General features: G+C 35.8%; 1 protein-coding gene across 1 annotated transcript in view; it reads left to right on the top strand.

Annotated features, from left to right (window-relative positions):
• The window catches only part of LOC150089906 (uncharacterized), a 550,032-nt gene extending 534,957 nt beyond the window's left edge, over positions 1-15,075 (top strand). The window contains exons 22-23 of the mRNA XM_090389700.1: positions 5,598-5,766; positions 14,592-15,075. Coding sequence (XP_090245826.1) covers positions 5,598-5,766; positions 14,592-14,636 — 214 coding nt within the window. The 3' untranslated portion in view covers positions 14,637-15,075. The remainder of the gene's footprint in view (positions 1-5,597; positions 5,767-14,591) is intronic.
• Positions 15,076-18,909: the final 3,834 nt, after the last annotated feature.

Here is an 18,909-nt window from a genome sequence, read left to right as displayed (position 1 = left end):
TCTTAACAAACCCATGCTGTGTCCGAACTGTTGTCTAGATGATCCTGCAGGACTTCTTTAACCAGTGCCTCCATTAATTTTCCTGGAACAGGAGTTAAACTAACAGGTCTGTAATTACTTGTGTCACCCTCTGATCATCCTTTGTGAATTGGGGTCACATTTGCACATCTCCAGTCCATGAGTACCTCCCCTGAATCCAAGGAAGCTCTCATAATTGTGGCTAAAGGTTTGCTTACTTCCTTTGTCACCTCTTTTAATATAACTGGATAGATCCCGTCCATCCTAGTGCCTTTTTTTATGTTTATCTTCAAAAATCTCTCCTCCACTTTGCTCTCAGTTATTACAAAATCATTTACCTCACTACCATAGTTTAATACACCTGGTTTTCCCCTCCCTGAATATCTCCTCATGTGTAAATGTAGATGCAAAATACTCATTCAGTTTGTTATCCACCTGAGCAGAATCATGAACAGTTGAACCATCAATATCAAGTGGACGAATCTGATTGATCTCCTTCCTTCTATAGTTTACATAAGTAAAGAACTCTTTGCTGCTTTTCTTTGCATCCTTTGCCAAAGATTTATCATAATCTTCCTTTGCCTGCCTAACCTTTTTTGTGACTTGGTTACAGACCAGCTTATATCTTCCACAGGCTTCTGTCACCTGCAAGAGTAGCTAATGGGGTCTTGTCAATGATATGCAGGAATTTTGCATATCATTGCACCTGTTAATTTATATATGTCCCATGCATTTTCTTCTCTGCCACATATCTCATTAATTCATCTGACATCCATTTAGGCCTAAACCTTGAACAATACACTGATGAGCCAAAATATTATGACCACCTACCTAATATGATGTTAGTCCCCCCCCACATGCAGCCAAAACAGCTCGTACCCGGCGCGGCATGGTTGCTACAAGATTTCTAAATGTATCTTGTGGTATCAACATGTAACCAGCAGATCCTTTAACTCCCGTAAGGTCCGTGGTTAAGGTGCCGCAGGTCAGAGTTGCTGTTGCAACGCAAACCACGGATGCTGGATAGGATTGATGTCTGGGGAATTTTTAGGCCAGGGTAATACTTGGAAGTCTTCCTCATGTTCTGCAAACCAGTCTCAAACAATCTAGGTGATGTGGCATGGCACATTATCCTGCTGAAAGACGGCACTGCCAGAGGGGAAGGCCGCTGCCACGAAAGGGTGTACCTGGTTAGCAATGATGTTTAGGTAAGTGTACTCAGCATATTCGAAATCCAGTTTGGACTGATTAATAACTGCTTTACAGTTGTTGTGAGTTTTAGTGTAGGCAGAAAATAAACCTGAAGATATGGATACAAGCCACTTGCAATATACACCGTTCTCATCATGATTATCAAATAGCAAACATCCGTTGTATCATGGAAAAAGCCCACGAATTTCAAAAAGATGTATACAAGTGCTTCATTGACTATACTGAAGCATTTGATTGTGTTGAACATGAAAAATTGTGAAATTTTTTGATAGAATTTGGGGAGGAGGGTACCGGCATACTTGATTGAGCTAATAAGATCATTGTACACCAACCAAGAAGCAATTGTCAGAACAACATTTGGAGATACAGACTGGTTTGAAATCGGAAAAGGTGTGCAACAGGGCTGTATCTTATCTCCATTTCTGTTTAATTTGTATGCAGAATCAGTTATGAGAAAATTGGTAGCAGAAACATCAATAATTTAAGATATTCAGATGATACAACTTTGGTTGCAGAAAATGAGGAAGATCTAATACAATTGATTTTAATGGTTGAAGATGAGAGCAAAAAAGTGGGACTGCATCTTAACATCAAGAAAACAAAAATTATGAGAACAGCTTAGAAAAAATCTGTCTGGGACTTCATCTTTCTTGGATCTAAGATCGACCGAGGTGGAAAAACTGGCCCTGAAATTAAATAAGAATTTAATTTGGATGCAACATAATGATGAGCATGGAAAATTTCTGGAAAGGGAAAGACATCAGCATTTACAACAAAGATCAGAATGGTTAATGCTATAGTGTTTCCCATAACAACCTATGGATGTGAAAGCTGGACAATGAAAAAAGCAGACAGAAGAAAAATTGACGTTTTTGAACTCTGGTGCTGGAGAAAACTGCTACGCATACCATGGACAGCAAAAGTTACAAACAGAGAGGTTTTGGATCACATCCAGCCAGAAACATTACTGGAAGACAAGGTTAACAAGCTACCATTTACCTATTTTGGTCACATAATGTGATCCAACTCACTGGAAAAATTAATAATGCTAGGAAAGGTCACCGGAACAAGGGGAAGAGGTTGGCAAAGAACACGCTGGCTCGACACATCAAGGGTGACACTGTCATGAGAATGAAGGACTTGGAAGAAGCTGTTGAAGACCAGACAGCATGGAAACAGCTCGCCCATTAAGTCTCCGAAAGTCGGCTGTGACTGAATGGATGAAAACAACATCTTGAACAGCCGTAGCACATTTATTGAAAAACCTAGGTGATAAATGACAAGCTTTAAAATGGAGTGTGGAACAGAATAATTTCATTGATACAATCTGAGCAAAATTTCTCATCAGAAGGTTTGAAACAGTAGTTTGACCAAGGAAAAGAAGAAAAGAAATCTCACAGATCATTCCATTTTGCATTCTTGTAACGCCAAACAACATGAGGTTGAGAATGGCCACAAGAGAAAGGCCCCATTGGAGAAGAAACCATCACCAAGTTGTGATCTGAGATGCCTAGAGGTACTGTGTACTTGGACGGGTTGTTTGTGAGAAAAAGATCAAGAGTGCTGGCTGTGTGGTTAGAATTATCTGGTATTCTGGTAGGTAAATGAACAATCTGTGCGAGGTCATTAGTGCAAAAGTAGTAGTAATGTCAAACAAATGATGCAAAAAAACAAGCTTATATAGCATCAGCCAAAAAAAAAAGAAAAAAAAAGCTGACTCATCTGTATCCTCCAAGAATTTGTCTAGTTCTTCCTTGAATTTATTCAACCCATCCACTTCCACAATAACAGATGGAAACCTGTTCCCGCAATCAACCACATGCTGGCTGAAGGAAAACTACTGCACATTTATCCTGCAACCATCCTTCCTCAATTTGAATTTATGTCCCCTCGTGTGTGTAGTCTCAGCAAGTGAAAGAATACCATTAACATTCAGCTTACTCGATCCAGTCTAGGCTTTAAACACCTCAATCAGATCTCCTTGCAGACACCTGCAAGGAGAGATTTGATTGAGGTGTAATTTGCATCTTGCAATTTGCATCTCAAAATGTCAGCATCTCAACCAAGTGGGTCTGTTTGATTAAAAATCTGAAGCCAGCTGGACTTGTGAACATTAAAATACTTCACTAATGAGGAAAATTGGACTGGCGAAAGTCAAGTTTCAAAGAGAGAGGACGTCAACAAGTTCAAAGCAATTAGTGGAGTTGGGAGAATGGTACAGGCAATAGATGAATTTGACAGAATGTGGTAGAGAGATTTTAAGCCAGAGAAGATCAAAAAGAGGAGATTCCAAATTACTAAGACTGAAAGGGAATATATATCAGAGTAGACATATGCAAAAGTACCACCTTTCAAGCAAAAGGAAACAGCAAATAATTAGGCAACTGAGATGAGCAGTGGATGAATCAACTGATAATTGGGGTTTGGAAATGGACATCATTAAGATTGGAACTTAGACTACGTATATTTTTGAAATGAACGATGAAGTATTTGGGAGGTTTATATCTTTTCTTTTAGTTTGACCATTTATGATGTATTCAGTAGTAAGAAAAGGTGGGGAGGACATGTATGAAGTAATGAAATTTCTGGATATGGAGTACACGTGGCAAGAATATACCCAACTTCTTGACATATCATGGTCTTGATAATGCCCCCCACACAAACACTACTTGGACTCCCCCGGTCACTATCAGAGTAGAGGCAGCAAGATCTGGATGCCTCCTGGAGAGTTACCAATACGTTCAATCTGGTGAACTATCTAGTGGCCCTCCTGCGAACACTGTTTTAGAGCTGTACCCTCGAAATGCAAGGAAGATTGGAGTCACATGATGCCCATCGTAACCTCAAAAGATATCAATCATACTGCATGATGGAAGAGATGGGGGGGGGATTGCTGGAACTTTGCTCTGGTGACTAAACATGGGTATCCCCACTTCAAGCCTCTAATAAGCAAAGTGTTGGTATTGCAGTGGCTGATGAGTCTACCACCCAGAATGCTGTCTTCTCAACCTTCAACCAGTGCATGGTACTAAAGTACAAGTTCTAATACCTTGTGTTTGTGACCAACAAAAAAAAAAAAAAAAAAAACCACGATTTCTCTTCATTACCTGGAATAAGCCATAAAATAAGAGTGTTGTAAATGGCAAGGGGGTGGGGAGAGAGAGAGAGAGAGAGAGAGAGAGAGAGACTAAAAGAACTTGTTACAATGTGTGATTTTATAAGTCAGTAAATTTTTCAACTACTTAAGTTCTAAAAAAATTTAAATGCCCTTTCCTTCAGTTACTTAGAAAGAACAATACAATTATAAATACACTGTTGGATACATGTAACTGTAAAAGTGTGTGAGAAAGATAAAGATGAAAAAAGCATAGTTTAATTCAGTTTATAAACAAGTTATTTTTAATTTTCAGTAAATTCATTGAATAAAGATTTTTAAAAAAGTGAAAAATCATGCACAGATAAAATTCATATGGTCTACTGCATTTGATTTTGATAAGAGAGATCTTTTTTTTGCTCCCGCTGGAGATTTATTTGATTTCCACTGCTGCTTTGAAATATCTTCCTGTAGTATTATATCATTCACAGATAATTTATACACCCAATCAGGAATTTGCTGTAATTCCAAAAAAGGAATTTGGTCTGCTTTTCTGGCATGGATTGAACGTGGATTGAACCAAATTAAAATAACTTCTATAACATTTCTTTTATACAAACTTTATCCTCCCTCCCTTCTCACACCACCTCAGAATTGGTATGAAGCATAAATTTCAAAGAGAAAAGTTTTATTATTATCATTAGCCATACAGTGCAAGGAAGCCTGAGACTTTTGCTGCACCAGCCAAAAAAAAATTTCTGAATTACCCTGAGAGAGAACAAGAGTCAGAAGTAGAAAGGAATCACCAAGAAAGAGAAGAATGATGATATTCAGCTCAAGACCCTGGGTGTGCCAAGCCCATAATTGGCATGAATTTTATTCTGGATTTAAAATAAAGAATAAATTTAGAGTAGAATACAAATAAACTTTAAATTCCAATCTGATATCAGATTTTATGATACAGCCTAAATCTTATTTTATGTTGTAAATTTACATGAAATACCATATTATTCAGTAAATATATATTTATCCAGTTTTCGCAAATTACCTTGAATTGCAAAGCTTGCTATTCGACATTTGGGTTGATGTCAATTTAGTTAATCTGTAGCATTGGTGGTTACATCTGAAAACCGTATTTAATATTTCTTTGCTGACAAGAAAGCAATGCAAAAGGGAATATGTAATAGTTAAGAAATAGTATTTTTATTCACTGTTTGAGTGAACACAGTTACCCTTTTATTCATCCATTCTGATTTAAAAACCTTATTTTCAGGGTCCACTATAAAGAATATTTGATCAGTCTAATTAATGATCATGGTATCAATCCAATAAAAACTATGGGAATCTCTGATCTGCAGCTTATGCTACGAAAATCTCATAAATTTGTTCCAGAAAGGATCAAGGATGAAAAACTTGATCAATATCAGTTACGGTTGCTCCAAGTAAGTACTGATAATTTACAGTTACATCTTACTATTCATCACAATTAATTTTACCTAGAGGGAAAAAAATACAGATGCCTCAGAGTCACACACCTTGGTCTTTTCTTCCATAATGTTCTCAAGGCACTTGGTGTTTTTTTTCCCTCCCCACTACAGTAAACTGTAATTCTTCTAAAATTTTTGTGCTAATTTCGCAGTTTAGGTATATTTTGAAAATTTGATATATTATAAACATATTCTATGCAGCAATTTTTAATGCTAACTGTTTCTCTTTATCTAGAGTTTCGCTTTAATTATGCTTGTCTTTTTTTCATGCAGTTTTGTAGATATTTTGTGGTTACTGCATACTAGTAATTGAACTGAAAAACATGCCCTTTTTAGGAAAATATAATCTACAAAGGTTAATACCACGCACACAAAAAAAAAGTGAGGATAAAATAGACATAAATAAAAAAATAAATTTTCTGTTTATACTCCGGGACGACCAAACAGTCAGAGGAGTTTACAAGAAACAGCACCGTATTCAGCAGTCACGGGCTTGAACCCCGGTCCTCAAGGCACGTGTACTTATGCACCCGCGTGGCTGACCACTAGGCTATGGCATACCAATTACCATACTGGTGCCAACCGGGCTAGCCGGGTGGGTAAAGTGCCTGCCTGGAAACCCAAAGGTCGCGGGTTCGAATCCCACCTAGGGCTTGGATCAAAGTACTGCAAAAACCTTGGGAGGTGCATTATGGCCACAGAAGCCGATGCGCCAACAACTACAAAAAAAAAAAAAAAACCCATACTGGTAATTGAACTGAAAAACACTGCCTTTTAGGCATGTGTTTCAGTTTAAAGCTACACAATTTATGCAAAATTCCTCATTTTTTACCAAAATAATTTGACAAGTTAATTTGAATTATTTTGGTTAACAAGTAAAATGCATATTCATCACTTGATATTTCAATACCATGGTAAATATTTTGAGCAAGCATTTGGAGAGTAGCTTCATATTGAGCATCCTCAGCTATATTTGGCACTCTCAAACCAAAATGGGCTCTTTTTAAGAAAGCATGTCAGGAAATCCGGCTTGAAATTTTTTTTTATTATTTTTTTTCCTGTTTATGTACAGTCATTTACACATGTACACACACATTTGCCATAACTTGTTATTCAAGAATGTGTTCATGTTATTACTGTTTTATTCATCAGACAGCATATAAACAAAAGCAAAACTTTATTTTTATAAATCTTAATGTTTATTAAAACTAATAAAAATAAAGGAGGAATGTAGTTAATACAATGTGGGCTTATTGTATAATGAAAAAAAATTATTAAACAAGTGGGAAATTTTATATGGTCATGAATAACAATGCTGTAGGTAAAAATATGAAAATGTTTTACTTTAGTATTAGTAACGGCCGCATGGTGCAAGAAAGCCTATGGCTTATGCTGCACCAGCCAAAAAAAAAAAAAAAAAATTTTTTTTTTTTTTGCTTTGCTATTATAGCAAAGTATTGTGTATTATAGCAAAGCTTTGCTATAATACACATTAAATGAGGAATTCTAAACTAGTTAATAAAGTCAATACAACAAAACATTGCTCTGTGAAATGGGAATTTAGTGTCAGTTTGTCTTTCTTGCATTTATGTAAACACTTTCATAATTCTAATGTAAGTGTTCATTGCAACTACCATCATTATAAATGCATGATCTGCAACTTGCTGTAACTGAACACTGTATGTGTCTTTTGTGATAATATAGTGGCTTTGTTGCTTGTTGGGAAAAGTTTGGTTTCAAATCATATTGGAGGAATTAATGTTGTTGACCTGTTTGAAGGGAGTAGTGGTTTCCCTCTTGAGTTATTTTAGGTTTTCAATCTGCTTCACAAGCAAATCAACTATGTGTATAAGTATAGACATAATACACAATGCAAGCCATATGAATCAGTCTTTATTTTATGTCCAATATGTTAATAATAAATTGCTGCATTGTCTCCAAAGTGGTCATTTCACTAGAAATCCCCAAATAAACACACACATGTAAATGATGGTTTACAACTTTTCTATTTACAATCTCCCTATAAACTAAATTTACAGTGTATGAATGGGGGATGGAGCTAGGAATCCTAATAGGGTGTTTCTATTTTGATCCAACATTTTGCAAGGCTAAAATAGGCTGCATTATTCCTACTTAACATCTTATTTCGTCTATGTTATGTGTTTATTATCTGCTGAGAACAAAAAAACTCAAAGAGGCAGATTGGACAAGGACAAAAATAACAGTGCATGTTTTTTGTCATTATTATCAGACATACTTGTTTTAAAGTTTCCTTTTTTGTATTCTTTGATAGAATTTTAAGTACACAAAAGGTGATATCATTGTACACATTGGCACTAATGACATTAAGTGTAGGAGATCTGTGGATTTATTAACAAGTACAGGTCAATGTTGAAAAGAAGTCTTGAGTTAGGGTTAAATTTGAAAGAAGGGAGTATATGATGAGAGCCTTGTCAATCAATTCGGCCCTGGAGAGATTGTGCAAGGTTCATGAGGTAGAATTTTTTTCAGTGTGGTCTGTGCTTGTTAACAGAAGATTTTTCCTTCTACAGGGATGGGATACACTTAAATAGAAAGGGTGCAAGAATATTTGCTGATGCTATCTAGGCAATGTTAGGCGGATCAGAAAACTGCTAGCTTGGGGGGGGGGGATTCACAGACTAATAGATTAACAGTAGCCACAGACAGAGGTGAAAATGATTCTTGCACTGCTTTAATTGGAATGAGCAGCAACCCAGAAAGCAAGTTATTGGGATTTTCAGGAACTGCTGGGAGTCATGGGCATGTTAGAGTAACTAGGAATAAGAACAGGTGCATGTATACTTGCATGTACACCAGTGCTGGGCATATAGTAAATAAATGTGATGAATTTGAAGTGCTGGTCAAGACACCAAAGGTAGATATTGTTGGGATATCAAAGACATGGTATCATACAGATATAAGGAATGCGGGGAGAACGATGTGTACAGAAAAAATAGACAGGATAGGAAGGGAGGAGGGGGTTATGCTGTTAGTTAAGAAACACATAAAATCTAAGGAAATGCATCCAGTTGACATAGGTAGTGAGTGCAATGTTGAGTCAGTTTGGTGCGACATAAGCACTGGGAAAGCAAAAATGAGGGTAAGAGTTTGTTATAGGCCTAATGACTTTGATGAGTACAATGAACAATTATAGAGAAATAGAGTGGGCCAGTAAATCAGTGTCTTATGATGTGAGATTTTAACTTCCCAGATATTGACTGGAATTTGTGGTTTGGTCACTTCCACACTAGCAAGGCTTTTGTGGATTTATTGGATGATTGTTTTCTATAGCAGCATGTTAGAAAGGCAACCAGAAGGAGTAACACTCTTGATCTGATTATCAGCAGTGATTATTTATGCATTAAGAATTTACAGATAAAGGAACCACTAGGTGGCAGTAATCACAGTGCCATATGTGGGATTTACTTAAAGATGCAACTACCATCACAGGGAAAGGGAAGGGTTTTTGCTTTCATAAAGGTGACTATGGTGGTCTCAGAGATTTTTTTAAGTTCTATACAGTGACACCAACTGCAAATTCTAAATAGGAGGCATTCAAGGAAGTAATCTTGGGAGCTACTAGGCTTTTTCTTCTAACTAAGAAATACTGTTCTAGGTTTAGGATGGTAGAGAAGAAAATGCATGGGCTGCATATAAATTATCAGGTGACACAGAAGCCTATGGTGTATATATGATTATTAGATATATGGTGCAAGGAAGCTTGAGGCTTATGCTGTACAAGCCAAGAAAAAAAAAAAAAAAAAATTTCTGAATTACCCTGAGAGAGAAAGAGAAGTAGAAGGGAATCACCAAGAAAGAGAAGAATGATGATATCCAGCTCAGGACCCTGGGTGTGCCAAGCCCATACTCACCAGAAGTGAGCCCCTGGGGTTAGCTCGTCTGTAATCAAGTCACAAAGAGGTTAGGCAAGCAAAGGCAGCTTATGAGAAATCTTTCACAATGAATGCAGAGAATAACAGTAAAGACTTCTTTACTTATATAAACTCTAAAAGGAAAGGGATGAATCAGATTGGTCCACTTGATATCAATGGCTTGACGGTAGATGATCAGTCTCAGATAGCTGCAAACAAAATGAGTATTTTGCATCTACATTCACAAATGAAGAGTTATTCAAGCAGGAGAGGACCAGATGTTCAAACACTAACAAGGAGTTAAATGATTTTGTAATAAGTGAGAGCAAAGTGGAGGAGAAATTGAAATTAAACATAATAAAGGCATCTTGGGTGGATGGGGGGGAAGTGGCAAAGGAAGTAAGCAAACCCTTAGCCATAATTATGAGAGCACCCTTTGATTCAGGGGAAGTCTCCATGGGCTGGAGATGTGCAAATGTGTCTTCAATTCACAAAGGGGGAACAAAATGTGGCACAAGTAATTACAGACCTGTTAGTTTGACTTCTGTTCCAGGGAAAATAATGGAGTCACTGGTTAAAGAAGCATTGCAGGATCATCTCGATAAGACAGCAGTAATGATTCAGACACAGCATGGGTTTGTTAAGGGGAAGTCTTGTCTGACCAATTTGATTGGATACCATATCGTGGTCACAAAGGAACTGGATGCAAAAAATAATTTTGATGTCATATACTTGGATTTCAGGAAAGCTTTTGATACTGTTGCACACAGAAGACTACTGTACAAATTGGAGAAGTATGGCATTAAGGGCAAGTTGCTGTAATGGATAAAAGGATGGCTGAGTGGGAGAAGACAGATAGTGGTAATCAATGGATACTGCTCTTGGTGGACTAATGTTATTAGTGGTATCCCCAGGGTTCAGCCCATTGTTGTTTTGTATATTTATCAATTATATTAATGATGGTATATCAAGCTCAAGTCAAAGTTTGCAGATGATACAAAGATCGGGAGAGCTGTTAACAGGGGCGGCACCCCCAGCTATTTAAATCTAGATATACAGTGAGCTGTATGAAATTTTGTGAAAAACAATGCAACATAATGAATATTTTTATTAACAGGACCCGCATATAGTATGCACAACCTCTCTTTCCAGTAATCATTTCAATAATAAACGAATAAAAACATGAAATTGTTTCCAACTTTGAAGTTCAATTAACATTTTGCATTCCAGTGAATATCTGGTAGTTGGTTGCCATTGGCAACCAGTGTATTCGCAACTTGCCAATATACATTTTTTATAGGTGAAATGAATCAAAGTCACTGTAAAGCACGCAGTGCAGATTTCATCGTTGACCATGATGGGTGCGTGCAACCCAAAGGTTGCAGATTCGAATCCCGCCTCGGGCTTGGATCAAAGTACTGCAAGTATCGCAAGTTGCATTATGGCCACAGAAGCTGATGCGCCAACAACTACAAAAAAAAAAAAAAAAAAAAATGATATGTGCATACCCACAATGTTGGTGTCTTTTTTGTTATTTGCCCGAATTCCCATTAAGTATCTAAATAATTAGTGTTAAGTCAATACTCAACGTTTAACAGAGTAATTATGTGATTACAGCTTAATTGCAAATTCAGCTTGAACTTGGTAAGCTGAAGTTATATTATGAGGTAATAAGTATTAGGAAGGGCACATGATGCAAGAAAGCAAGCTTATATAACATCAGTCAAAAAAAAAAAAAAAAAAAAACACAATGATGTCTAAGTAAAACATTATTTCTACAACACACAATTTTGTGAAAATTGATTCGATCATGGCCTCCATGCTTTCCCATGAAGTAAATCGTGTGACAGTGAATAAACTTCAGCAACTTCGTTTTTCACAATTACCTCTCCAAGAAAAAAATGCCATTAAAAAAGAAGGCAGCTCCACACCAAAGATTCAAATTTCTCAGCGGGGGATAAGTAATAATAAGAAATATATTCGCAGTTTTAAAACTGAATGGTACCAAAGGAAAAGTTGGCTTTGTGATTGTGAAGTTAAAAATGCATTGTTTGTTATCCCGTGTTTACTGTTCAGAGGTGACTTAACGTGGACAAAAAGTGTCTTGACAAACATAAACAGAATGAAAGAAAAAACGCTAAAGCATGAGAGTTCGAAGAAACATATTGATAATGTGATTTCACTTTATTTACAAGTGTAAATATTAAAGAACAGCTTAGTGAAGCTTACAGACTTTCGATCTGCAAACATAACAGAAAAGTTACCAAGAATCGTGAGGTATTATCTAAAATAATAGACTGCATTAAATTTTGTGGCTAGTTTGAAATTCCTTTGTGTGGACATGAGAAATGAGGAATAAAAGAAAAAGACGATTTTAAAAATTTAGGAGTATTCAGAGGATTAATAAATTTCTCCTGTACATTAGATTCCAATTTAAAGAACCATTTAGAAAGTAATGCAGAATTTAAAAAAACTATTCAGAATGATATTCATGACTGTTTGCTGCAAATATGCCAGGATGAAATAAAAAGAGAAATTAAAGAAGCTTCATTCGTAGCTGTCATGGCTGATGACACAACTGATGTTCCAGAACGTATATGAATGGAAAATTTTTTGAGCATTTTTGGGGTTTTTTCACTCCATAAAACCAAACAGCAGATGAAATATCAAAGTGCATTCTAGATCAGTTAGACATAATCCTCAAAGGAAATACTCAAAAACTGGTTGCTCAGACATTTGATGGTGCAAGTCTGATGAAAGGAGAGATTCAAGAATATTCTTTTTGAACCTCGTGTCGATACCAACATTTTCTCTCTGTTCTCAGAAAGCATATGGACAGCCATGTTGCCCGACCTTCCCCTACAAGATGGAACTTAAATATATGCACCATGTTTATGAAAATTTAGAACCCTTAAATAAGTGCATGGAGGAACTACAAGCGACAGCAAACGCAGATAAGGCGATTTCAGAAGCAACTGGAATTTTGCACATTTTGAGTAATGAAAAATTTGAGTTCTGGTTAGAATTTTTTCATCAGATAATGCCTCACAGGGAATTTATTTATAATCAAATGCAATCTCGAGAAATTGAGGCAGTTAAAATACATGAATATATAGAAAACTTTAAGAATGCCATTCTAAAAATCAGGAATTCAATGTACTGTGAAAATCCTTCAAAAACACTTGTGATTGAAGTGAAGGAAGTATGCGACTATATAAGTGTTGACATAGGTGAGAGATATTCTTTTACAAAGCAATTAATTGCTGTTAAATTGTTTAACAAGGAGAACTTTGTTATTTTTCATACAAAAATGCCCCATGGAAGAGGTATGGGAGACTACTGAGGTGTATCCCATGACTGAAAGAGAAAAACTTCTTACAGACGTGATCTACACAATTAGTGCAAATTAACTGACTTGCTGAAATTTATCTAAGCAAATAATCTATCTGAAGTTCTTGAACTTACAAAACTCATAAAAGTTCATTTGACCATTCCGATGACTACTTCAGAGCCTGAACACTGCTATTCAAAATTAAAAAGAATAAAAACATTTTTAAGGAGCACTATAGGAAAGGCTAAATGCTCTAGCAATGCTTTCAATAGAGAAAAGCTGGGTCAACAGCGCACCAAACTTGAATGAAAAAGTTATTAATCTATTTTCAACAAATAAAAACCGAAGAATGGATTTTGTTTTTAAATGTCTAGTTAATGTTTTGTAATATTTTTAACTTGTTTATTATTATTATTACTGTGTATGTCTACATGTCTTATAGCCAAGGCAATTTAATATAACTTTAAGATGCAGCACCCACAAACATCAGAGTCACAATCCACCACTGGTTGTTAATGACAGTATGCTGCTGCTGCAACAGGATCTTGAAAAGTTGGGGCGATGGGCTGAGAAGTGGCAACTGAAGTTTAACATTCACAAATGCAAAGTACTGCATATGGGTAGGGTAACATACCAACTGGGTGGTGTTATACTCAATGTAGTGGAGAATGAAAGAGACCTGGGGGTAATTGTGTAGTCAGATATGAAATTTTCTGAGTAGTGTAGAGAGGCTGCCAGAGTAGGTCATGGAGTGTCAAATGATATGCAGGAATAAGGAGGTAATTATTCCCTTGTAATGGTCAGGCCACACCTTGAGTACTGCATACAGGTCTGGGAGCCTCATTTTAGGAAGGATGTAGAGTTGCTAGAACAAGTACAGAGAAGGGCAACAAGACTTATGAGGTGAACAAAGGGGGTGCTCTAATAAAGAAAGGTTTAAGTTCTGCAACTTGCAGCATCTGGAGACTAGGTGTCTCAAAGGCGATCTGATTGAGGTGTATAAGGCCTTGAATGGATTGAGCAGGCTCAGTGCTGCTGGGATTCTTCCTCTTGCTCAGATTACAAACCTGAGGGGGCATGAACTGAAATTGAGGAAAGATAGATGTGCAGAAATTTTCCTTTAGCCAGCAGGTAATTGAATGCTGGAATAAACTTCCATCTGTCATTGTGGAAGTTGATAGCTGAAATAAATTCAAGGCAGAACTAGACAAACATTTGGAACGAATGGATAGGTGAAATGGGAAGGGTTTTTTTTTTTTGGCTGATGCTGTATAAGCTTGCTTTCTTGCATCATATGCCTCTACTACTGCTAATTTAAGGCACAGCACTCAGTTAACATTAGACCATATTTTTTTTTTTTGTAGCAGTTTACAGATTCAATCATAGGACACTTGTAATAGTGACCAAGACATTTAAAACCTATGCAGAGCAATTAATTGTGAAATCAAACAAACAACTTTATGTGATTATCTAAATGATTTTAGTAAAGCACATATAATTTGTAATATGTATTAAAAAAATTTATTTCTCAACTTTTTATATTTATTTTATTGTAGATAATATCAGAAGAGATACTCTTAGAAAAGTTAGAGGGCAGCTGAAGAAAACATCTAAGTAATACCTGGAATTTATCTATAGAGAATGTAACCAAGGAAGCACTTTCTCTTAAGGCTCACTCTGGTTGAGTTCTAGTTCACCGAAAAAAAGAGAAATGCATTGCTATATCAGAAAGCAGATGGTGAAATACAAAGTATTTCATAAAGCCAAGCATGCAATTTTTTTTTATAGTTTTATATCTGTTCAGTATGTAGAAATGGTAGAATCCAAGCATACGAAAAGATCACCATAAAGATTTAATGTAAACATACAGTGAGACCTAATCTTACAAATATTTTTTTATTATTATTACATGTCTAGTCGATATATCAAGAGATAATTAAGCTCTTCGTATTCTGATAACTCTTAAATTAATTTCCTTCAGGTATTCACTGCTGGTATGTTGTATAAAAGTGCTGTCTGTTTTGGAATCTGTCTGGGAATGAAAATTTGTTGATTCAAATAATTGCTATTAAAAGAATATATAAAATTATCTTTTAAAGGCATGTAATGATTAAAAAAGCATTGAGTTTTAAAGTCATGACTGACATATAAAGTATTATGTAAATTTTTTGACAAGAATAAATATTCTTACATATTTGTATTGTTTACTTCACTCAGTTCTTTTAGTTAGCTATAACTTTCCATTATTAATTTTGCTACCAGAAATATGCTATATATATACACAGTATATGGGATGATTCATGACCTTTATTAACTTCAGGAACTTATTTTAAGGTAATTTCCAACAAAAAATTCCATGTAAACATAGGTTTATTCTCAATGATTATGGAATTATCATTATCTGAATGTTATACAAATAATGGAAGAACTAGATAATAAATATTGAAAATTATCATCTTTAATATTCATCCACTCATTTGTGAATCACAATGGTTAAGGAACTGTGGTTATTTGAAGTTAAAGAATGATATAAGTTGCAATAATTCCATTGACAGTGGAATATGTTGGCATGCTCATGCATGACCTTGAAGCAAACCTATTAAAACTGGCAGTTACTAAACTAATGAGCATTGTGTATTATGTGCATTAAGTATGTATTTTACATTTTTGAATGCCTAATATGCAGGTGTGTTTATGGGAATAAATATGCTGATAAAATAAATATAAATTGCAGAAGAAATACATATGCTGATCAGATAAATTCCAAATTGAAGAATTCCAGGTCAATGAGTATTTAACAACATCTTCCAGGGTTTGCCAGAGACAGTTCATATCATGAAGTATCTGCTCCAGCTGAATGTTTTGTTGTTTTTTTTTATATGAAAACTCCAAGAATAAGGAGTATTAGAATCTATAGTACTTAGTACTGTGCATGGGTTGAAGGTTGAGAAGATGAAAGAAGATTCATGTTGACATTAAACTTGAATTTCTGTAAATTGTAATTTTCAGGAAATATGTATGAGGGGAGGTTGTTCCAGAAAACAGAAGTTGAAGGAATGAATGAGGAAGAAGAAAAATTGGTTGAGTGAGCTTGAAGTTGGATAATAAAAGTGGAGAGACTTTGTTAGAGATGAGTCGTTAATTAAGCTAACTGCGCTCTTTTGAATGGAATCCAAAAGCTGAGAGTGGTTTAGATGTGGGAAAAATATTCCATGATAGGGTGGATTTGCAATTTGTAATGCAGAGAGCAAAAGAGAAAATCCAGTTTTTTAGATGCGGAGGAAGCAATATTTGTAATGTGCTTATGCCAAGGGAGATTAGAAGTCAGAGTAATCTCCAACAGAGATATGTGATCTTGCCCAGAAATCGGTGTCATCAAAGGTAAGCACAGGAGCAGAAGAATCCTTTTTGCAAGATATAAGATAGAACTGAGTTTTAGGTTTGAAAGTTATCTTTGACTCACTGTAGTATTACCTGGATATCAGTATTTAAGCAATTAGTAGTGGATATGTGAGAAGTTGATGTTTGTGCAGGGCAAGGTTTCTAAAACTGGAAGATGGAATGCAATGTGCTATCATCAGCAAAACTATGGATAGGATTTCTGGTCAATGGAAGAAGGTCATTAATATACAAGATGAAAATGGAGGGAGAAAAAACTGAACCTTGGGGAGCACCTGCATCAGTGGAGAAGTTAGAAGACAGAGAGCCATCTACCATCACATGTAATGGCTCTGAATATTTTAACAATAAGCTCAGTTTTTCTGACTTTTTATTTTTTTTTTTAAACTAGAGAAATATAATGGATACATTTTTTCATGGTAAAATTTTAATATTGCAAATAAAAAAATAACACAAAATATTTCCCATATCACAAGACATTCTAGAATATAAAAACAAATATTACATAAAAAACAAACTAGTCTAGAAAAGGTGCACAAAAATCATATTACATGAAAAGGAAATTACATGTAAAAAAATTATTACACAAATATTCAAGAAAAAGTTATTCTAAAAATTGCATATAGAATTTACTTCTTTATTAATATTTGTTGTCGATCTACTTCGCTCAATATCTGAGCGATGATTATAGAGGAAAGATTTGACATAACGATCCAGATCAAATTGAAGCAATGGTTTTCCATTTAGATTTATGGTCATCACATTTGCAACGTGCTTAATTGTCAAAGATGTTCTTTTTATTGTTACAATATTATTCATCATGCTGAAAGCCTGCTCAGCTTCAGCACTTCTAATCACAATGGTTTCTGCCTTTTTTTTAATTGAAAAGTGAATTTCACTTGATTTTAAAGATGAGCTGTCTTCAACAAAATCTTTAAAATCATTAATTTTTATTTCATATTTTATTAGAAAACTTAAATTTCTTATCTTTCACCCTCTTGCCATGGCAACAAAAGTTCTTCCATATTCCACATAGTATATGTTTAAAATTTCTTTCAATTCCTCATTGTCAATAATATCATTATTTTATTTTATTTAATATCACTCTGTTTCATTAATAACAGATCCTTTAAGGATAAAACAACAATGCAGTTTAATAACTTAAGGTTTAGGCCTAAATGGTTGTCAGATGGACTAATGAGACATGTGGCAGAGAAGAAAAATGCATGGGATACATACAAATTAATGGGTGACATGGAAGCCTATGATAGATATAAGTTGGTCTGTAACCAAGTCACAAAGGAGATTAGGCAGGCAAAGGCAGACTACGAAAAATCCTTGGCAAAGGATGCAAAGAAAAACAGAAAGGAGTTCTTTACATACTTGAACTCGAGAAGGAAAGGGATGAATCAGATTGGTCCACTGGATATTGATGGTTCAACAGTTGAGGATCCTGCTCAGGTGGCTAACAATCTAAACGAGTATTTTGCATCTACATTCACGCATGAGGAGTTATTCAGGAAGGAGAATGATGTAGGTAAAGTAAACATTGGCAGTGAGCTGGATGATTTTGTAATAACTGAGAGGAAAGTGGAGGAGAGATTGTTGAGGATAAACATAAAAAAGGCACCTGGGGTGGATGGGATCTATCCAGTTATATTAAAGGAGGCAGCAAAGGAAGTATGCAAACCCCTAGCCATAATTATGAGAGCTTCTTTGGACTCAGGGGAGGTACCCATAGACTGGAGATGTGCAAATGTAACCCCAATTCACAAAGGAGGATCAAAGGCTGACACAAGTAATTATAGACCTGTTAGTTTAACTTCTGTTCCAGGTAAATTAATGGAGGCACTGGTTAAAGAAGCACTGCAGGATCATCTAGACAAGAATTCAGTTATAGCTCAGACGCAGCATGGTTTTGTTAAGGGCAGGTCTTGCCTGACCAATTTGATTGGATACTATGATGTAGTCACAAAAGAACTGGATGCAGGGAATAACTTTGATATTATATATTTGGATCTTAGAAAGGCTTTTGATACTGTTGCACATGGAAGACTGCTGCACAAATTGGAGCAGTGTGGCATTGGAGGCAAATTGCTGCTATGGATAAGGGGATGGTTGAGTGGCAGAAGACAGAGAGTGGTAATCAATGGACACTGCTCAACGTGGACTAATGTTATTAGTGGAGTTCCTCAAGGTTCAGTGTTGGGTCCGTTGTTGTTTTCGGTGTTTATGAATGATATTGATGATGGGATATCAAGTTTAATGTCTAAGTTTGCAGATGATACAAAGGTTGGCAGGGTCGTTAAGGACACTACTGACGCTATGCTGCTGCAACAGGATCTGGAAAGGTTGAACAGATGGGCTGAGAGGTGGCAAATGAAGTTTAACATTGACAAATGTAAAGTACTACATATGGGTAACAGTAACCCCAGAGCAATGTATCAACTCTGCGGTACTACACTGACAGTGGTG

This window comes from Mastigoproctus giganteus, chromosome 2 (assembly GCF_048544385.1).
Source record: "Mastigoproctus giganteus isolate SK-2022 chromosome 2, ASM4854438v1, whole genome shotgun sequence".
Lineage (NCBI taxonomy): Eukaryota > Metazoa > Arthropoda > Arachnida > Uropygi > Thelyphonidae > Mastigoproctus > Mastigoproctus giganteus.
The sequence above is the reverse complement of the archived record's forward strand: the minus strand, read 5'-3'. Positions and strand labels throughout refer to the sequence as shown.